The sequence below is a fragment of the Bos javanicus genome, chromosome 6 (genome assembly GCF_032452875.1).
Source record: "Bos javanicus breed banteng chromosome 6, ARS-OSU_banteng_1.0, whole genome shotgun sequence".
NCBI classification, from domain to species: domain Eukaryota; kingdom Metazoa; phylum Chordata; class Mammalia; order Artiodactyla; family Bovidae; genus Bos; species Bos javanicus.
In genome coordinates this window covers 81,434,631-81,458,241 of record NC_083873.1, presented here as the reverse complement: position 1 = coordinate 81,458,241, position 23,611 = coordinate 81,434,631, and the positions used below count along the sequence as shown (strand labels likewise).

Here is a 23,611-nt window from a genome sequence, read left to right as displayed (position 1 = left end):
ACTGTAGCCTTTCCTTTGAACTCACACTACTGATGGTAATGTTAGTGCCTGATGAACTCCCTTTTTCCCCCAAATCTCTAACATGCCCAGAAACACATCCACATACAGACACACTGATACACACAACCCGATACTAGACAAAGAAAAACACTCAGAAGATATCTAGGACTAAATATGTCAACATGCTAAGAGTCCTAATAAAACTATCACATTCTGGAACCCTGTGGAAGGGTTTTCTGGGTTTGACTCAGTATTTGAACTCTTATTCTTACCCCTGGGTGCCTGACTTTGCTTTTGGTTCTTTTTTTTTTTTTTTTCCTGTACTATGATTTTTTAACCTTTCTCACTTTTTGGTGTCCTCTTTCATTTATTCAACAAAATAATGCTTATTATAAATCTATTTTGTACTAGTACTGTGTACACTGTAAATGGAGAAATGAAAGACAAAACTCCATGCTGCACATAGTGTAATGGAGGAAACAGGCTGTAACTATTAATTCATAAGCATTATCATTCACTTACTATGTGTCAGTGACTGTGTTTGACATTGCAGAATCAAATACGAATATCTTATCTCCACTTGCAAATGGCTTAAAACCTAGATTTTAATACATTTGTTTGTCCCATCCTTCTGGCCACAGCAGTAGTAGCCATTTCTGTGTCTTAGATGTCTTCCAGGTTGGTGCGTATTGTCATAGCCCCAGCATAAGTGAGGAAGGAGGCAATTTGTGTAAACAAGTGATGTTTCCCAAATGATTTTCTTTCTTTTTTTTGCTGTTGTTTAACCTCATAAAACTTGACAGCAGTGTTAGTTATTCAAACTGGGCTATATCCTGATTAAGGGGAGAATCATTTTTCTAAGAATGATGTTAGCAATTACCCTATTGCTTTTCATAATGAGTTTTGATAGATTATGAAAAAATGGAGACTTGGTTCTTAGTGATATCTGTGTAAGCACTAAAGTATGCTCCTCCTGCTCTTTTTCCTGCCTATCTGTAAGAAGGAAAGACATTATCACCTTGTTTTTTTTCCTACTTTGTTCCCACATATGGTAAGGCATTGAGACCTTTCTAAGTTTATACAATTCCATTATCTGATTCCTCAAGTTTCCAGAGTCATTTTCTGAATACATTTTTTTCAGTTTCTCCTTATTGCTGAAATCTAAATTTCTTTTCTATTTAAACATATCTTTAAACAAACAAAACTCCAGCCAACACCATAGGCCACTTTCATTTCATAGCAATATATGTATAACTATTCGAGTACTGAAATATTATGTTAATTTTAGTTTTTATTAATAAAAAAGTTACATAGACCAGCAGATAGGAGATTTTGAGTGATCATACATTCTGTATAACTGTCAGAGACAAAATGTAAAGAAAATATATTGAAAAATTTAAAAATTAAAGTGTAACATATCTTTACTAAAATGGTAGTTGTTTTCTCACAGGAAAAAAAATGAATGAGATTCAAATACTGTGAAGGATATCACATTAATTTAATTATTAACATTTTTCAAAGGACATTGTGCATTTAGATTATAATTGAGTCAAAGGGAACACATTTTTAAAATCCAGCTCAACTTTTTTCTTTGTATTTCTAAATCTGAAGTCTGGACCTCATCTGGGCCTCATTCAGTGCAGTTCAATCACTCATTTGTGTCTGACTCTTTGTGACCTCATGGACTGTAGCACGCCAGTCCTCCCTGTCCATCACCAACTCCTGGAGCCCACACAAACTCATGTCCATTACGCTGGTGATGCCATCCAACTATCTCATCCTCTGTTGTCCCCTTTTCCTCCCGCTTTCAATCTTTCCCAGCATCAGGGTCTTTTCCAATGAGTCAGCTCTCTGCATCAGGTAGTCAAAGTATTAGAGTTTCAGCATCAGCATCAGTCCTTCCAATGAATATTCAGGACTGAGTTTCTTTAGGATGGACTGGTTGGATCTCCTTACAGTCCAAGGGACTCTCAAGAGTCTTCTCCAACACCACAGTTCAAAAGCATCAATTCTTGGGCACTCGGCTTTCTGTATAGTCCAGCTCTCACATCCATACATGACTACTGGAAAAACTGTAGCTCTGACTAGATGGACCTTTGTTGGCAAAGTAATGTCTCTGCTTTTTAATAGGCTGTCTAGGTTGGTCATAATTTTTCTTCCAAGGGGCAGGCATCTTTTAATTTCTTGGCTGCAGTCACCATCTGTAGTGATTTTAGAGCCCCAAAATATAAAGTCTGTCACTGTTTCCATTGTTTCCCCATCTATTTGCTATGAAGTGATGGAGCCAGATGCCATGATCTTAGTTTTCTGAATGTTGAGTTTTAAGCCAACTTTTTTACTCTCTTATTTCACTTTCATCAAGAGGCTCTTTAGTTCTTTTTTGCTTTCTGCCATCAGGGTGGTGTCATCTGCATATCTGAGGTTATTGATATTTCTCCCAGAAATCTTGATTCCAGTTTGTTCTTCATCCAGCCTGGCATTTTTCATGATGTATTCTGCATATAAATTAAATAAGCAGGGTAACAATATACAGCCTTGACGTACTACTTTCCCAATCTGGGACCAGTTTGTTGTACCATGTCCAGTTCTAACTGTTGCTTCTTGACCTGCAGAAAGGTTTCTCAGGAGGCAGGTAAGGTGGTCCGGTATTCCCATATCTTTTAAGAATTTTCCACAGTTTGTTGTGATCCACACAGTCAAAGGGTTTGGCATTGTCAATAAAGCAAAAGTAGATGTTTTTTTTGAACTCTTTTGCTGGGCCTCATACTAAGACAAAATATAGTCTTGAACATTTTATTTAGCTTTCTAGAATGCCAGGATGTCTGCCAGAGGCAATCTCAAAGAGGAAATTTAGGAATTTAAATATGTTTAAAATTCTCAAGTAAAGAAAAAAATATATATATATTCTCACACACGTATATAGCTATATATCTAATGGTGATAAGAGATATTCCTTGTAAAAATTGAGTTTAAACTCCTTAGAAGTGGGCTGGGATGTTGGAGAAAGCATTTCAATCAGATGACAGAAGAATAGGCTGCATCATGAAAGCAAGGTTTGCTGTTTAAGTTTTCTTAGTGCAGATGGTTTTCTACTTGGAGGATTTGAAAAGAAGAATCTATTTGACAGATATACTGAGGACTCGAGTATTTTGCTGAAGGATCCAAAAGATGAATATATAGTACTGTTCTCTCAAAGAAATTTTTGTTTAGTTTGAGGAAAAAAGCATACTATATATATCTATGAATTGGTGTTTTATAGTCTTCTACATTTATTGGACATTTTTACAGAAATCTGGCTAGAAGTTATACTTACCCGAGAGAGGCTATGTATGTGATGAGAGGGTCAAGAGCAATGACTCTGAAGTAATGGTGTCAGAATCATAGCTCCATAATTCATTAAAGTTCCTAGTTTTCCCTTCTAAATAATAATCACCTCCTCATTGGACTGTGGTGAGTATAACATGTGTTAAAGCATGCAAAATATTTAAGAAAGTTCTAGATATGTGTTTAGTTCTCCATAAATTTTAAATGATGATTATTATTTCATATTTTTAAAATATATATTTCTGGATCTCTGGATTCTGTAGGTCATGTATACTACTCAAGAAGTCAGCATTTTTAATAAACCAACAGAGGTGGTAATGATGTAGTTGATGAATAAATCAGTGTTTGAGAACCTCTGTTGTAGGTCATTTAAATTGATACAAAGAATAAGAGAAAGTAAATACACATAGTTTAGAAGGAAGTGAGAAAAATAAAAATTGAGTAGGTTTTACATAGAGAAATATTTAGCTAAGGCATATTATTTATGTAAGCATGACCCTATTAAGTCGAATAGGAATTCTGTGCACATATATACTTAGGAAAACCTGGTGAATATATATATACACATACACACACACACACACTTATATCTATATGCATATACACACACACATACATCCCTAAATGAGACTCAGTGCATCTTTTGTTGAATGTTTAATTCTGTGAGCTCTAAGGTATCTTAGCTAAGGAGAGGAGAAGGCAATGGCAACCCACTCCAGTACTCTTGCCTGAAAAATCCCATGGACAGAGGAGCCTGGTAGGCTACAGTCCATGGGGTCGCTAAGAGTCGGACACGACTGAGCGACTTCACTTGCACTTTTCACTTTTATGCATTGGAGAAGGAAACAGCAACCCACTCCAGTGTTCTTGCCTGGAGAATCCCAGGAATGGGGAAGCTGGTGGGCTGCCATCTGTGGGGTCGCACAGAGTCGGACATGACTGAAGTGACTTAGCAGCAGCAGCAGCTAAGGAGAAAAATGAATTAAAAAATGAGTTAAGATGCTTTAACTAGAAAACAATTACATTAGTCATTATTTATTTTTCATTTAAAGGTACATTTTCAAAACCAGGCTGCATAAATAAATTCAGTTATTTAATATCAATATGTTTTGTAGTTCTATATTCTTTATGGTTGCTGATTGTACTTAAGTAGAATTTTGTATTCTATTGTAAATACCAAGGCATTTAATGGCTTTCCTCTCACAAAGATAACCTAGATTTTTAAAAAATGCTTAAATATATGTTTAATAATAATTGATGAATGTTGAAAGAGTTTTGATCTCTCAAATATAATTTGTAATCACCTTTAAAGACATAGTTTTTTAGTTATGTATAAAACATTAAGCTGTTTATAATAAATCAGTGCAAATGCCTCTAAAGTTAGGCATTATTAACAGGTGTACATATGAAAACATCTTGCAGGTTGCCAATGTGATCAGTTACTTTTTTCAGGGCCCCTTCGTGGCAAGCTTCTGTGACTAGGATGACTATATATTTAACTCATTTATTAGTTGTACTCCATTATGAATGGAACATCTCAATATGGGAATACATTTATCTTCTTAGGAATGTAAGTGTATACTTTACCACTGAATGTAAGAAAAACATAAACTATCAAATTGAGGGCATATCAGTTGTTCCTTAAATATCACTGCAGAAATGAGGTGTGTCAGTAGTAAGGCTATATGAAACCATAAAGTAAACACTTAGAGAAAGATCATAAAGAAAATGTTGCTGATTTAATGATGCTACAAGGTGGTCAGCTCTAAAATACATCTCTAAATTTTTGTAAAAATTAATAAATTAAAAATATACTGAGATTTTCAATTAAAGCAAGAGATTTAATTATGAATATTGAGATCTGTAAGGGCTTCCCAGGTGGCTCAGTGGTAAAGAATCCACCTGCCATTGCAGGAGATGTGGATTCAATCCCTGGGTCAGGAAGATCCCCCTGGAATAGGAAATGACAACCCACTCCAGTATTCTTGCCTCAAAAAGTCAATGGACAGGGGAGCCTGGTGGTCTAGAGTCCATGGGGTGCCAAGGAGTTGGACATGACTGAACAACTGAGCATTGAGATCTAGACAACTGTTTTATTTGCTTTTAGAAAATTTCCAGTATGTATTACTTTGTTACATTTTATAACAGTTACTTTTCTAGTATTTTTCTTTGTATATATATGATGTCCTTTTAGAGTTGAAATTAAATATAAAAAAATAGACTCTACTTCTTATTGGATATATGTTAAAGAGCTTTTCTATTTCATCTTACAACTTGCCTTCTTCATTTGTACCAAGTGAGCTGGACTATATAAACTGGAGTCATTATGGTTCATATACTTCTTTTGGGGGGATAAGTGAAAGATAATCTCGGTCCCAGTGTTTGAACTTAACATTTAGTTCAACTAATTAGATCTTATCAAGATAGAAATTTCAGCTACCATACCATTATAACTTTAACATTCCATTTTATGTGAACAGAAAAGAAACTGGTTAGAACAAATTTCAACATCACCTGAATAAATCCTGCTTTTGTGTGAGTCACTGAAGTTTTTAAATGCTATGTTTTGGCCACGAAATACAATTTTGCAGTCTTCTGAGGCTTCCATGGGCTTGTCAACTGTCACTTTTCTGTGATAATTATGGAGAGAAATACACAGATAAATGAAATTCACAGTGATTTGGGCAGCCCCCTATTTCACTAGATTCAATTCTCTTCACTATAAAACCTTTCCTGGAGCTGCCAAGTCTTAACAACATTTGACAGAATTGAGTTTAACCTTTTCTTTCTTCCCTTGCCATCTTCTGGTGAGAGTTATTATTGAGAGGAAAAAAATAGTGGCCAGAGCAAAAGGCTGGCAACATTTCAAGGTTGACATGCCAAGTGTTCTTTGACTAAGTTGCTTTTAGAAGAGGGAGGAGAAAAAAATCACTCAAAAGTTCTTTCAGTTCCATTGCTGTACATCCCTGCAAACCACTGAGTAAAGCAAAGAGTCAATCAAATGCTTTTGGGATTTCCATTCATTCATTCATTTTTCATTCATTCTTACATATAAACAATGATAGGTATTGAGTTTGTACATTTCTCCATGAATAATTCTAAATAGTGAGAATACGCTGATAATTGAGAACAAGTTTCTTGTCATAAAATGAATCCATTGGAGAAGGATGCATTTATGTAAACTGGCAAGAGAGTATAAATTAGGCATTATGAAAAATTTGTCAGTGGGGAAGAGTCAAAATTTAAGCCATTAACAGTATCCCAGTAAGTTCCTACCTCTAAGCAATTATCAGTCAGCACCTTAATTAAATTTCCCAAAGTATGTTCTGTGTATTTCTACAGAATGCTTAGGTGTGTTATAAATAAGAGAGTTCTCTGGCAATAAAAGCATGGAGAGTAGTATAACATATAAAGCTAAATAAGATAATTTATTGCATAGCTTTACTATAATGATATGAATACTATACAGATTTATTTTATATATGTGTGTACAGTTCTCAAAGCTTTCAATATTATCTTAAAAACAGATACAGAAGGAAGAGCTTCATAGTTGTCTTGCAAATAAACACTTGCACTCCACAAAATATATAGTGGGATTCTAGTTGCATCTTTATTTTTAATCACTGAGTCATGTCTGACTCTTTTAGACCCCTGGAACTGCAGCATGCCAGGCTTCCCTGTCTTTCACTGTCTCCTGTTGTTTACTCAGACTCATGTCCATTGAGTCGATGATGCCATCCAGCCATCTTATCCTCTGATGCCCCCTTTTCCTTCTGCCTAAAATCGTTCTCAGCATCAGGGACTTTTCCAGCGAGTTGTCTGTTTGAATCAGATGACCAAAATACTGTAGCTTCATCTTCAGCATCGGTCCTTCCAAAGAATATTCAGGGTTAATTGTGTGTAAGATTGACTGATTTGATCTCCTTGCTGTCTCAAGAGTCTTCCCCAGTACCACAATTTGAAAGCATTAAATCTTTGGCACTCAGCCTACTTTATGGGCCAGCTGTCATATCTGTACATGACTACTGGAAAAATATACCTTTGACTAGATGGACCTTTTTTGGCCAAGTGGTGTCTCTGCTTTTTAAGATGCTCTCTTGGTTTGTCAAAGCTTTTCTTCCAAGGAGCAAGTGTTTTTTTTTTAAATTTCAAGGCTGCAGTCACCGTCTGCACTGATTTTGGAGCCCAGGAAAATAAAACTGTCACTGTTTTCACTTTTTCCCCTTCAATTTGCCATGAAATAATGGGACTGTATGCCATGATCTTAGTATTTTGAATGTTAAATTTTAAGCCAGCTTTTTCACTCTCCTTTTTCACCCTTATCAAGAGGCTCCTTACTTCCTCTTGGTTTCTGCCATAAGAGTGGTATCATCTGCATATCTGAGGTTGTTGATGTTTCTCCCAGAAATCTTGATTACAGCTTGTGAGTCATCCATCCCAGGATTTCACATGATGCACTCTAAATGTAAGTTAAATAAGCAAGGTGACAATATACAGTCTTGATATACTCCTTCCCTAATTTTGAATCAGTCCATTGTTCCATGTCCAGTTCTAACTGTTGCTTCTTGTCCTGCACACAAGTTTCTCAGGAGACAGGTAAGGTAGTCTGGTATTCCGATCGCTTTAAGAATTTTCCACAGTTTGTTGTGATCCATGCAGTCAAAGGTTTTAGCATAGTCAGTGAAGTAGAAATAGATGTTTTTCTGGAATTCTCTTGCTTTGTCTGTGGTCCAATGAATGTTAGCAGTTTGATCCCTGGTTCCTCTGCCTTTTCTAAATCCAGCTTGTAGATTTGGAAGTTCTTGGTTCATGAACAACTGAAGCCTAGCATGAAGAATTTTGAGCATTTCCTTGCTGTCATATCACAATGCGTGCAATTGTATGGTAGTTTGAATATTTTAGTATTGACTTTCTTTGGGATTGGAATGAAAACTGACCTTTTCCAGTTCTGTAGCTACTGCTGAGTTTTTCAAATTTGCTGGCATTATTGGGTGCAGCACTTTAACAGCATCATCTTTTATTTATTTATTTATTTTTAAATTTTATTTTATTTTTAAACTTTACATAATTGTATTAGTTTTGCCAAATATCAAAATGAATCCGCCACAGGTATACATGTGTTCCCCATCCTGAACCCTCCTCCTTCCTCCCTCCCCATACCATCCCTCGTAGCTCAGCTGGAATTCCATCACCTCCACTAGCTTTGTTGTGATGCTTCCTAAGGCCCCACTTGGCTTTGCACTCAGGGATATTTGGTTCTAGGTGAGTGATCACACCATTGTGGTTACCTGGATCATTAAGATCTGTTTTGTATAGTTCTGTTTATTCTTGCCACCTCTTCTTAATATCTTCTGCTTCTGTTAGGTCCGTACCATTTCTATCCTTTATTGTGCCCATCTTTGCATGAAATATAGGTTCTGACTACTTTTTATTCAGTCTTTCTCTGCATTCTTCAAATTGGATCCTTTTCATTGATCTAGACTCATGAATTTAGTGTATTTTTCCTGTTCAATTGTACTTTTAGCACCATATGATTATATGGGTGTAATAAAACATAATTCATAGTAGTTTTGTTTATATTTAAAGTAAAGATAAGTGTTTCACTGTATTTAAAATTTTCATGTCCCTGTCATCATTGTGTATTTGAGATCTTTATATAAATGAATGAATATTAACTTTTGTATAATGGTATATAGTAAGAATATAACATTTTATTCATTCTTAGTGATGGCAGTGGTTTCAAATATTTGGCTGGTACAACATTGGAAATATCATCTTGGCATATCTATCTCTAGTCATATGTGAAAATCCTAGCTTAAAAAGTGTTAAATTTATCATGTATTGCCAAACAGCTCCATAAATTTGGCTACCAATGTATTCTCCCTTCAGCAGCATGGATGAGTTCCTGTTTCCTATAACCTTTCTAAAACTTGATTCCGTATCTGCCTGCATTTTCCCAAATAAACACACATTTAAATTAAAAAAAAGTATCCTGTGTTCAGTAAGCTGCCAAAAGTAAAATAGGGAAATGTTATCAAAGAGTCTGAGATTTCCAAGAGTAAGGACTATGTATTAATATCTCATTGTGAATTAAAAAAAAGTTATAGAAGTATACTTAATTTACAATGTTGTGTTAGTTTCAGGTGTACAATGAAGAATCAGTTATGTATGTATCAGATCAGATAAGATCAGTCGCTCAGTTGTGTCCGACTCTTTGCGACCCCATGAATCGCAGCACGCCAGGCCTCCCTGTCCATCACCAACTCCCGGAGTTCACTCAGACTCACGTCCATCGAGTCAGTGATGCCATCCAGCCATCTCATCCTCTGTCATCCCCTTCTCCTCCCGCCCCCAATCCCTCCCATCACAGTCTTTTCCAGTGAATCAACTGTTCGCATGAGGTGGCCAAAGTACTGGAGTTTCAGCTTTAGCATCATTCCTTCCAAAGAAATCCCAGGGCTGATCTCCTTCAGAATGGACTGGTTGGATCTCCTTGCAGTCCAAGGGACTCTCAAGAGTCTTCTCCAACACCACAGTTCAAAAGCATCAATTCTTTGGCGCTCAGCCTTCTTCACAGTCCAACTCTCACATCCATACATGACCACAGGAAAAACCATAGCCTTGACTAGATGAATACACAGTATATAATAGATAATATTAGAATACATAACTAATAAGTGAAAGTGAAGTGAAGTGAAGTGGCTCAGTCGTGTCCAATTCTTTGTGACCGCATGGACTGTAGCCTACTAGGCTCCTCTGTCCATGGGATTTTCCAGGCAATAGTACTGGAGTAGATTGCCATTTCCTTCTCCAGGGGATCTTCCCGGCCCAGGGATCGAACCCAGGTCTCCCGCATTGTAGACAGATGCTTTACCATCTGAGCCACCAGGGAAGTCCTATTAGATAACTAATATGGACCCACTATATAGAACAGGGAATACTACTCAGTACTTTGTAATGGCCTATATGGGGAAAGAATCCAAAAAAGAATGGACATATGTGATCATGAGATACAGGGAAGCCTGGTGTGCTTCAATCCATGGGGTCGCAAAGAATCATATGTGACTTGATGACTGAACAGCAACAAATGTATATGTGTGTACATGTATCTGTTTGATACCTATTAGTTGTATAAAACAGAATAATCAAAGGAAGTCAGTGACAGTGACCTTCTGCAATTATGGATATACCCTTTATCATATTCAGAATCCTGTTTATAGTCCATCTATAAGTAGATATAGAAGTCTCAAATATTAATAAGATCCTTTAGGCTATAATTCTAAATTTAATTAATATAGTTCTTTATATATATAGAAAATGTATATTTTTGTACTATAACTAGACTTACCTGATGTCTGTATTTCCTACGTTTGTTTCCTCTTGTATACTGACAAAAGGGTTTGTGTTGATAAGGAGAGAAAAAGGCAATTAAAAACTTGGTTCAATTTTAAGATTAAAACCCCAGTGCAAAATTAATTTCACTGTTCTCATTTGTGGGTACTAACCTAGGGAAAAAAGGCCTCAAGATGATTAATGGTTAATATAAGAAGATACAGGAAAAATACTGGCAGAAGACCCAAGTAGGAAGAGCAAATATGAAATTTATCTTTCCTTCTGCTGTAATTTCACTAACGCTTTAAAGGTTTTTACAGAAATTGTCTAGAATTCTTAGCATTCTCAGAAAAATCCATTTCAGAGTAATTCTCAAATAAAAAATTCATTAATAAAATACAATAAAATATTTACATTGAGTGGGTAGAAAATTTCTATAAGTATGTCAATCATTATCTTCAACTAGTAAACCCTATTATATTAATAATAACTCTATAGTTTAATGTAGGCCAGAGTTAAATTTGTGTTAAGCTAATGATCAAAAACATGTAAAAATGAACACTAAAAAATTGGAATTGTCATTTTAGAACTATCAAGAGACACTTAAAATTTTCATATTTTTACTAAAGTGTATACTTCTACTTAAGTAGCTGGTTTATATTGACAGAAGAATTTTGGCCAGAAAAGGCCCAACAAATACAAAGGAAGAAATTTTAGTAGATCCATGGCTGTTTCTTCTTTTACTTCCACCTCACAGAGAGCAGCCCTGGAGTTCTGAAAAATAAAGCTGTTCCATATGGAAGTTCCAGCTTCTGACTGTACAATAAAGTAACTATAGACACCCTCCATTTCTACAGCGTCCTTAATCCGACTGTGTCAAGTGGACGCTGTGAACTTTAATCTGTATAATGGCAATATAATCACTTAAACTTGAATAAACTCAAAGCTCCAATGTGGCTGTTTCCCAACAAAAACTGAGATGGAGGTTTGTGTTGAATAGCCAGTGACTATAAGAACATGATTAATGTGAGACATGGAGTTGATTATGGGTGCTGTTTGTAAAGCCTGCACCAGAAATATAATGTCTATTGAAAAATGAGGGTGGCATAAAGACCAGGACCACAGACAACATTATGTTTCCTGGTATATGTTTTAGGCTGGATAAATCATCCAGTGTTGCAAATGGTTTACTGAAATCTTTTTTCCTTTTTAAAAAATTTTTTTTGCCAGAATAGTGAGTGTATATTGTATCCTTTTTGCCTACAACATTAAATGCACCAAAGGTTAATCTATTTTCATTAAACTGAATCCCAAGTGAAACAGTTTTTTCCCTCATTTACCTAAACTTTCATATTGCTTCAAAAAGAAGGCATCCCCATAGAATATTTAGCTGTCTATAACAGGACAGTATTTATATTGAAGAGAATAGTAATGCCACTCTAAAATTTTAAGTGTTATTGAGAACATGTATATTTAAATAACACTTGAAGGACCATTCTCTAACATCTCATAATGACTGTCAGGAAGGAATTCTTCATTGTGAGTCTGTTTGTGAGTGTCTGTATCAGTGTCTGTGTGTGTGTATCCACCGTGAAACCCTGAAACACAGGAGAAACATATGACTCCTTAGATCTTAAAATCTCCGTGGTAAATGTGTACCACTGTCACTAATGCAAGTTTGTAAATTGAGATCACAGTCATCTTTTTGTAAAGATATGAACTCACAGACTAGGTGAACTTATGCAAGAGTACACAAAAGATTATTTATATTACTACAGTTTTACAAGTTATCAAATTTCTTGGTGTAACAGGACAGAAAATATACAGGGTAAGATACTATCTGGAGAAGGCAATGGCACCCCATTCCAGTACTCTTGCCTGGAAAATCCCATGGACAGAGGAGCCTGGTGGGCTGCGGTCATTGGGGTCGCTAAGAGTCAGACAGGACTGAGCGACTTCACTTTACTTTTCACTTTCATGCATTGGAGAAGGAAATGGCAACCCACTCCAGTGTCCTTGCCTGGAGAATCCCAAGGACAGGGGAGCCTGGTGGGCTGCCGTCTCTGGGGTCGCACAGAGTCGGACACGAGTGAAATGACTTAGCAGCAGCAAGATACTATCACATAAAAATGGAAGTGTCTCAATATATTGTATAAAATGGAGCTAAACTAGATCAGTGGCTTATAAATCCATTTCTAGCAGCTTTTTAAAAAATTTACATGGCACAAAATCACAAACATGCCATATTTGATGGGAGATTTTAATTGAGTTTATTAATTTGCTAATTTTGGGCATACATATTCACTAAGCTCATTCTGCCTTTTAAAATTATTATTGACCAAGTGACGTTTGAATTTGTTTTTTTAAGTAGACTTTTCAAGAAAAAAGCCAAATATAAACGAGGTATTCAGATATCTTTTATTATTTTATTTAATGTGAAGCTGTTCAATATATACCTTCTTAAAACTAGAATGACAAATATAGAAGCAGTCATGTTATATACTTTTTCTTTTTTGTTTTTAGATAATATTCATTACAGTATTTTATAAGAAATACCTTTTTGTTTAAGTGATAAAGTTCTCTGTGAATAATTATCTGATATTTTGCTTTTGCTTTTTCCAATCTCTAATTCATTTCTTGTGCACTTGGATATTTTTTAAAGAATAAATGAAGCGGGACTTGTCTGGCAGTCCAGTGGTTAAGACTTCACCTTCTAGTACAGAGCGTAGGTTTGATTCCTGGTTGGGGAGTTAAATCCCACATGCCTTGTGGCCAAAAAGCATAAAACAGAAGCAATATCGTAACAAATTCAACAAAGACTTTAAAAACGATCCACATTAAAAAAACTTTTAAAAAGAATAAATGAAGAAAGAATCCATATGTTTTCTTTCCTTTTTGAAAAAAAATGCTGACTGCAACATTAGAAAAAAAATGAATTGTTTTTCCAGGTTAAAAAAAAATCTCTTCATGATTCTTATTTAGTGTTGTAGACAGATGCTCAATTGTCTATAAATTTCCATCTGAAAATATCCATATAAACTTGAAAGTTTTCAACTCTATCTTTCTCAAGTGATTTTGTTTCACAAATTGAATTTGAGCCCATAAATATTTGTACTATTCTGTGGGCAATAAAGTAATTGACTACAGCTTTATTTCATACATAGAAAATTAATTGAGTCATTTCTAGCAATATTGCTATTTCATACTCATGAATTTTAAAGATGTTTTAAACAACAAAAACACCTATTTGATGCAATCTTTTTTCCACTAACATATTATTGAGGAAGTGTAACAAGATTATTGATTCAAATGATTTTCACTGAAAGTTGATACATTTTGTCATATTTATTTTACTAAAAAGCCATAGCTTTAAGATTTAATTTCTGAAACAGAAACTAATGCTACAAATATCTTTCTTTTAAAACCATCTTGTCCTGGTGATTATGCATAAAAACTGAGATGTTTCGGTTGCTAAATGGACTTGTGTTGTCTTGATAAAAAACGCAGTAAACTGAGCAAGGAAGGATGGACGCTAGAATTCCACAACAAAGGCCCACAGCTTTATGTTATGAAAATCTAAATACCTAGTTCATCAGGTAATGAAAATTTTTCTCTTATAATGGTTAGTATTACTTCATATGCCACTATATTTTATACATTAGAATTTTAACCCTTCTAAAAGAGAAAAAATTAATATCAGAGAGCTCTGATCTGAGACGTTAATTTGGCACTAAAAACATATCACTCTCTCTAGGTCTGTTTACTCCTCTGAAAAATGATGTGGTTGTGTTCTGTATGATTATGTCATGTATACAGTGCATATGAGAAAATTAATATTCTCAAATGTAGGTTCACTAGCTGTAGCTCTGATCTGTTGTTCCTATAATATAGCTTTGAGGTTTTCACACATTCCATGATTATCTTTGAATTATAATAAAGTTTCTTTTAAAGCATTGTGTTATCTCCCAAGTAAAAATTTGGTTTTCTACTTGACTCTGACTGTTTAAGCATTTGGGCAGCCACTGGACAGGCAGGAGGCTTAGGGATTATATGTGTGTCCAGCATGCACTGGTCTTAATAATACAGTGTTTCTTTTTAATGATGAATGGCTTCTAGTGGACGGTAACACATCAGAAGTAGTAAGAACAGACAAAAAAGTCTGTCCCAACAATAATAGGATTCTCAACTTTTTTTTTTTTTTTTTACCATTAATAATGATCCTAAGTCTCTTATTCTGTGAGGATTTTTCTATCCTATTTTCTCTCAGAAGAAATGTCCTGGGTTGAATGTATTAGGTAGTGGCAGATGTCTGCATGCACACAGAGACAAATAAGCTCAGTTGTACATCCAACAGGAAGGAAAAACGTAATGAGCTTATATAAGCATAGCAAGTCTAATGTTATGAGGAATAATATTTTTTGTTGTTTAGTTGCTAAGTCATGTCCGACACTTTTTGCGGCCCCATGGACTGTAGCCCACAAGGCTTCTCTGTCCTTGGGATTTCCCAGCAAGAATACTGGAATGGGTTGCCATTTCCTTCTCCAGGGGACCTTCCTGACCCATTGAACCTGTGTCTCCTACATTGGTAGGTGGATTATTTACCACTGAGGCACCAGGGAAGCCCAGGAAGAATATTAGTAATCATTTATCATAATGAGAAACTGAGGAAATAAGAAAATGAGAAAGTAAGCAATTCATTTATTTTCTTACTTGAGTATATTTTACCTAATTTTAATCAGTATAGCAAAATTGAAAAAATGCAATAATCTAAAAAATCTGATATTAAAAATATAAATTATTATAGAAACATAGAGAAACAAAAAAATCTCTGGTTTGTTTGAAATTTCTGATTTTTCATGTGGTAGTTCATCTAAGTTTTTAAAGAGCAGGAAGCTTCCAGAAGTTCTAAACTTTAGGTAAACTTATGATGCAGTAGCAATTGATCACTAGTTAAAGGGGGTAAAATGCCAGATTTCTGAATTTGAGCACAGAGTCAAACCATTTCCCAGGCACTTTCTAAGATCTTGGATAGGTGCTACTGTTTTAAAAGCAGCAGTTAATTCGTAATATGAGGCCAGGATATCTTCAGTGATGTTAGCAAACATACTGCACATACAAAGAAAAATAATAAATGATATCTAACAGTTTTTTGAAGAAAATGAGAAGCCTAGAATTAATTTCTCGTGGAGCATTTCAAGTGCATTGTACAGAATGTTGTGATATTAAAGCATAATGGACAGTTCAGTTCGGTTGCTCAGGCGTGTCTGACTCATTGTGACCCCATGGACTGCTGCATGCCAGGCTTCCCTGTCCATTACCAACTCCCGGAGCTTACTCAAACTCATCCATTGCGTCAGTGATGCCATCCAACCATCTCATCTTCTGTCATTTCCTTTTCCTCCCACCTTCAATCTTTCCCAGCATCAGGGTCTTTTCCAATGAGTCAGCTCTCCGCATCAGGTGTCCAAAGTATCAGCCTCAGCATCAGTCCTTCCAATGAATATTCAGGACCAATTTCCTTTAGGATGGACTGGTTGGATCTCTTTGCAGTCCAGGGCACCCTCGAGAGTCTTCTCCAACACCACAGTTCAAAAGCATCAATTCTTCAGCACTCAACTTTCTTTATAGTCCAACACTTACATCCTTACATGACTACTGGAAAAACCATAGTTTTGACTAGATTGACCTTTGCTGGCAAAGTAATATCTCTGCTTTTAATATGCTGTCTAGTTTGGTCATAGCTTTTCTTCCAATGAGCAAGTGTCTTTTAATTTCATGGCTGTGGTCACAATCTGCAGTGATTTTGGAGCCTCTCACAATAAAGTCTGCCACTGTTTCCACTGTTTTCCCATCTACTTACCATATATCGATGGGACAAGATTAGTTTTCTGAGTGCTGAGTTTTAGGACAGTTAACACTATATTCAAAGAAGCGTTTATATGATAAACAAGGTCTTGTTGCAGAGTTATGCCTTGGACATTGCAGAGTAAAGCTGGAAGCAGTTGACCCCTAGCTATGTTTTAACATTGCTCTGCCAAATAAAATGATTAAGATGGTCGTAATATTGTTTGACTGAAAAGGAAAGAAGGTACAGTGCCAGTAACTGATATGCTACCTCCTAGGCTTTTAATCTGTATAGAATAATGAAAAAGGTTAGTGAGTGAAAAATAAAAACTGAATATGTTAAAACATTTTATGCTAAAAGTATCTAATTAATCTATACTAAACTCTTAAGTTATAACTGGGAAAATTTAATGCTAAAGAAAGCTAGTTCTACAGGTTAATATGCAGGACTAAACTGAAAGTAGTTGTATGATTAGAATAAAAATAATGTCTTAAATTCCTAGAAGTTTTCACTGAAGACTAACTTTCAAAAATATGAGCTTATAAACATTCCTTTATTTGAATTTATAAAGTTCAGACAATTTACAGAGAACAAAATTTATTTTTGTTCAAAGTAAAACAAAAAGCAAATCATATAATCATTTATTTACCATGTTTGAATTATTTCAAATTTCATATTAACATATCTCTTAACAGGAGGAATATATATGTTTGATATTAATTCATTCATTATAAAATATTTACTGAGTTTCCTACCCTGTGTCTTATGGTATCAGATTCTGAGATATAGTAGAGAAAAGAGAATTATGTCTTTACTTTCATATCTGTTTCAGAGTAATAATATAGAGGGAGATAAAGAAAGGAAATATAGAAGGGAGAAAGGAAGAAAAAGAATTAGTCATGGTTAAATCATGTCTGAAAGAAAATGTGAATTTAGTTTCAACAGAGTGGAGTAAAATTAGTGTAGTGAATCAAGGAATCCCACACACAAATCCAGACTTCATGGACAGACATGCTAATAAGAAGGCAGAGGCACAGACAGGGGATGGACAGAGGAGATGCTCAGGGTGGTATTTTGTGAGCTTGAGAAAATCTGGTCTTTAATTTTTCTCATTTCTAAAGTAAACAATGGAAGTAGATCTTTTAAGGCCACTTATGATGTTTTATATTGGATATTAGATGACTGGGATAGAGAGTTTCAGTTCTCATTCTAGATTATGTAATCAGTATGCTGTTACTGCTAAGTCACTTCAGTCGTGTCCAACTCTGTGCGACCCCATAGACGGCAGCCCACCAGGCTCCCCGTCCCTGGGATTCTCCAGGCAAGAACACTGGAGTGGGTTGGCCATTTCCTTCTCCAATGCATGAAAGTGAAAAGTGAAAGTGAAGTCGCTCAGTCGTGTCCAACCCTCAGCGACCCCATGGACTGCAGCCTTCCAGGCTCCTCCATCCATGGGATTTTCCAGGCAAGAGTACTGGAGTAGGGTGCCATTGCCTTCTCCAATGTAACCAGTATACCAGTGGTTAATTCTTGGTTTATGCATCTAGATACTGTAAAAGCTGGGACTAATTCTAGGACTTCAGGCTGATAATCTTTTCTTTATACAAGACCAGTTAAGTATGTATATGCAGGCCTCTGCTTCAGTGTTTCTGATCACTGTACTTTAGCCTCAGTAAATTAATCTCTATGTAGAAACATATAAACACACAATAATGAAAACAGAACTAAATACCAAGCCTCCTCATAACCTGAAAGGTCAAAATGACTCTGTTCACTTGATGATTCTTCATGTGTATTTGGGGACATAATATAAGGGGAAACTTAATCTAGGCTAAGTGTCCTGAGTCAGTGTTTTAAACTGTGAATGCACACAAGGTGTTGTACAGGCAAGGGGCTTGGAAATGAAATAAATGCTAAAAATATAAGAGATACTACAAGCTTGGGGGAAGAAATCAAATAGGGCTGTGAGAAACAGGCAGGGAGAAAACAGCTCTTAATACCTTGCATAGGAAAAGTTGGTAACTCCATGATACACATATGGATATGAAAACCAGTCCTTTTTCTTTTCCACTTCTCTGATAAATGTGGCTGAATTTTGATGCCTGGCCAAACATGGGATTAGAATGAAACTGATTTGTTTTCAGTGGCCAGTGGGGAAAGAAGCAAGCCCAAGAGTTTGAGAGAGAAATTTAGCCAGCTCAAGCTGGGTGTGTAATCAGTTCTTTAATATTAAGTCATAGAAATAGGAATGAGGAGAAAGCAAACACAGAGAAAAGTCTAGGCTTAGAGGGTGGGGTTTGAGGAGTAGTGGGACCTGAAGAATAGAACTAAATCCACTAAATTATGTGCAATGACGATGTGTCCAAACTGCCCAGGCACCTCACTTATAGTAATCAACAAATACTTTTATTATGCTATGGAAACAGGAATTCCAACAAAATTACACTGAAAATATTGCATTTTCTGTCTATACTCTTCTTTAAATTACGATAGTTCATTGACATGACCTTTGCAAAAGTGTCTGGGAATATACCTGTTGTGATCTTAAGTTCTCGGAGAGTGTTACTTTCTCTTCATCCACTTGTTTCTTCTTTGTAAATAAGATATTTGCTTAGGATAGCAAGATATCTTCTTTGTATTAAAATGGAAGACAACTTCAAAGAATTCAGCATTTTATTTCAGCTAGCCAATCTAAAATAAAGGAAATATTTTTGTTTGTTTCTTAGTGTATTTGTCTAGATAGGAGCAGCTATTTATTGGAAATGCATCTATATTACCTTTTTGAGTCTCTGAATGGCTTACGGCCATAATTATTTAAAAGGAATTACTCCTGTTCATTCATTAGAAATAGAAAATGTGAGCCTTCATTTATATTTTGGACACTTGAAAAGAAAGACAAATAAAATCCCACCATGATATATTCTAACATCAAATAAAATTACAGTTTTTCTCTTCTTAATTGAGAATATTCAGAGGAGTAACATACTTAAGCACATACTTAGAAATTATCACCCAAAGTAGTACCTCTTAAGCTGTCTTGTCAAGTGCTGCTTTGCTTGCATTTTTAATAATATTTGTGGTACCTAGGACTTTGTACAGACAAAGACTGTTAATTTTTTGCCTTATTTTCTTGCAAAATGCTACTATTCCTTTTACTTGTCCAGTTCTTTTGACTTGCTAGTAGGGCCCTGTTGGACTATAAGATGCAGAAATAGGTCTTTTATAAATGATTCAAGGCCAGGGATTAGAAATATGTTTGTTATTTGCATTGTAGAACTCTTAAAAATAAGAGAATCTAAAACAGAGATAACGTGGCATTTTGGTTTTCCTTTTTCAGGGAAGAGCTTTTTTTGATGCTCTTTTCTGATTTATTAATTCAAAGGAAATACATTTAATCTTCTTACAATAAATTAATCACTTTTGTTATTTTCATTTGGTTAGTTGAGATGCTTTTTTCCATGAAATATTAAGCATAGGATTTAGTAACCATTTATAATAAATAACATTGATATCTGGATGGCTTCATGAAGAAACTGTAAGTAGTTTAATGAGAGACAAAGCTGATTAGAAAATCAGAGGCAAAGTACAATTTATATACATTTTGAGAGGGGGCAAAAGTGAGATTAAATGAATGAACTAAGGTTTCATGTAACCCTCTAATGTAAATGTTGTTAGGAAAGATACAGTCTTGATGTCTGTCTTGTGATTTGAGTGAACTCATCAGTTTTCCCTCATTAACACCTTTTACTTCTGTCTTTCTGATGGCAGCTAGAATTCTGAGAGTGGCCATCTAAGGTATACGATTTATGTGCATCCCTTGTGATGCCATTTTTCACATCTGTGTCAGTTGAACAGAATCAAGCAATAACGCTCCATTTAATTTCATGTCTAAAGAAATGAGGTTCTATGAAGTTTATTATCTATAATATTTAATGTCTGAAATCACATTTTGGATTTATTGAAAATCAGTATGTACGGTTTCATTACTCTGTGTGTTTCAGGATAATTTTTAAAGATTTAAAACAAAATTGCATGTACTTTTATTCCCACAGATTCTAGACAGGTTTAAAATAATTTGTTATAATAACATCTTTATGAAGAATAAAAATCTGACTTACACTGTATAAAATGTGGTATGGTACAGTGACATTCTCAAAACTGTAGTGTTGATAGTTTGCTAGGAGAGAGAGGTTGAGATCTCTTATTTGACTGAATAGTATTTTGAAAGCTATATAAATCGTACTTAATTTTTTACATCCTATATATATTCATAACATTTAAGGTTATTAGGCATAAAATAAGCATTAGTAAGAAAGAATTAATGCATTCTCAGGTTATGTATAACAAAAAATCACTTAGTATTTGAAATGATGAGGTTCTCTGTATTACTAGTCTATAATTTGTATATCTCTATTTTCTTTCTGTCTCTAGGTTTATATTTGTGGGTACATGTATGATTAAACCCTTCGTAACACAGTTTGGGGGGTTTCCCTAGTACCTTGAAGTTTACCTGGTGGCTCAGGTGGTAAAGCATCTGCCTGCAATGTGGGAGACCAGGTTTGATCCCTGGGTGGGGAAGATCCCCTGGAGAAGGAAATGGCAATCCACTCCAGTACTTTTGCCTGGAAAATACCATTGCCAGAGGAGCCTTGTAGGCTACAGTCCATGGGGTCGCAAAGAGTCAGAAACAACTTGAGCGACTTCACTTTGACTTCACTCTCTGGTACCTCAGTTTTTAAAGAATCCGCCTGCAATGCAGGAGACCTGGGTTCCATTCCTGGGTCGGAAATATCTGCTGGAGAAGGGATAGTCTACTGTCTTCAGTATTCTTGGGCTTCCTTGGCTCAGTTGGTAAAGAATCCACCTGCAGTGTGGGAGACCTGGGTTCGATCCCTGGGTTGGGAAGATCCCCTGGAGAAGGGAACGGCTACCCACTCCAGTATTCTGGCCTGGAGAATTCCACATGGGGTCGCAAAGAATCGGACATGGCTGAACGACTTTCAACACAGTTTTTAAAAGAGTCCTACCTGATTGGTTGAATGAAATAAACTATTTTAAGCTAATGAATATTCCTTCAAGTTTTGTTATGTTGTGTTGTTTGAGAGTTGAATGTGGATTCAGTCATGTTTATCTCCCTTCTTTTCTTCATTTGCTGCTTTTTTCTCATTGTTATGGTTTTAAAAAATTATACTTCCTTTTCTACAAACTTTCTTCCAAATATGCATATTTCCCTCACTGCTTCTTGTTAATCATATCCCACATTGAATTTTATTTTTACTCTGAAATACATCAATTTTTCTGGAGAATATCATTCACATGTTTTCACACCTGAGTTACATTTGAGACAATGACTAATATATTGCAGATTAATTTAATTTGAAAAGGGAAATTATTTTTAAAAATTTTTATTGTATATCTCCTTCTCTCAAAACTGTATATTGAGGCTACAGAAATTTTACATCTGAATTAATTTTCTTTTATTTTGCTGGTTATTTTCTAATCATCTTTTTACTTTTTTGTTTTTCTATTTTACATTCTACAGTGGGAAGAGATTGGTGAAGTTGATGAAAATTATGCCCCTATCCACACATACCAAGTATGCAAAGTTATGGAACAGAACCAGAATAACTGGCTTTTGACCAGTTGGATCTCCAATGAAGGTGCTTCCAGAATCTTCATAGAACTCAAATTTACTCTGCGGGACTGCAACAGTCTTCCTGGAGGGCTGGGGACCTGTAAGGAGACTTTCAACATGTATTACTTTGAGTCAGATAACGAGAATGGGAGAAACATCAAGGAAAACCAGTACATCAAAATTGATACCATTGCTGCCGATGAAAGCTTTACAGAACTTGATCTTGGTGACCGTGTCATGAAACTGAACACAGAGGTCAGAGATGTAGGACCTTTAAGTAAAAAGGGATTTTATCTCGCTTTTCAAGATGTGGGTGCTTGCATTGCTCTTGTTTCAGTGCGAGTGTACTATAAAAAATGCCCTTCTGTGGTACGACATTTAGCTGTCTTCCCTGACACAATTACTGGAGCTGATTCTTCACAGTTACTTGAAGTGGCAGGCTCCTGTGTCAACCATTCTGTGACAGACGAACCACCCAAAATGCACTGCAGTGCTGAAGGGGAGTGGCTGGTACCCATTGGGAAATGCATGTGCAAGGCAGGATATGAAGAGAAAAACGGCACCTGTCAAGGTAAGAGTTTGCCTGCGGATCTGCAGGGGCTGTCTGCTTCCCTTGGATCATGTATATGTATACCTTCCAGTGATTATGAGCAAATGACCTTTTACTTTGCTAATTTATGGAGATTATTTCTCTTCAAGTTTGATTTCTCTCCTCTCAGAATTTTAAAACTTCTGGCAATGATGAAAGATTTGAAGTTATATTCTACTGGATATACATAATTAGTACTCAGAGAGTGTCTTACTTGCAGTGTAGTATTTCATATTCATTTTGCTTTCAGAAATTTTATTTTTGAACAACTCACATCAGGGGATATTTCTTTGTTTATCTGCTACTCTATCATGACTCTGTCTCTCTGAAGAGAAAAATAATACTCTTGTTATATGAAATTCAAATGTAAACTTCGATGAGACTTGGCATGCTTTTAACTGCCTTCTAAAGATTCTTTAGGTATAAGTTCTGCCATATGAACTTCATTGGACATATGTGGAAGATGACAGGACTTAGTTTACCATGTTGTGTGCATATAATAGCTATTACATACTTGCTTTTAAGAATGTACAGGTTAACTTTAAATGCATAATAAATAGTGCCCAAGAAAGTAACTGTTTGGAGATAGAACCAATACAGAAAGGTCATTTCAAAGCAGTTTGCACTTGGATTATTTTTTCTGTTTTAATTTTTCTTTTAAATTGAAACTTGATCATGCATGCTTCTTTTTCATTTGAAAAAACTCTTATTTTGTCCACAGTGTGGTGACTTGCCCTTTAAAACTTGGATCTTTCTCAGTGGCTTCATGAAACAGGATAGTACTTTATGTCAAAGTCAAGAACAGCTTATGAGGAAGAAAACACACTTTCCTTATAGGGAAAAAATTAACCCTTATGAACTCGAACTTGTTTTCACCATGATATGC

At 35.5% G+C, this 23,611-nt stretch overlaps 1 protein-coding gene across 13 annotated transcripts in view; it reads left to right on the top strand.

The window, feature by feature from the left end:
- Positions 1-23,611, top strand: part of EPHA5 (EPH receptor A5) — a 415,456-nt gene that overhangs the window by 60,884 nt on the left and 330,961 nt on the right. For all 13 annotated transcript variants that reach the window (XM_061420302.1, XM_061420298.1, XM_061420297.1 and 10 more), the window contains exon 3: positions 22,044-22,707. In XM_061420302.1, the coding sequence (XP_061276286.1) occupies positions 22,044-22,707 (664 nt within the window). The remainder of the gene's footprint in view (positions 1-22,043; positions 22,708-23,611) is intronic.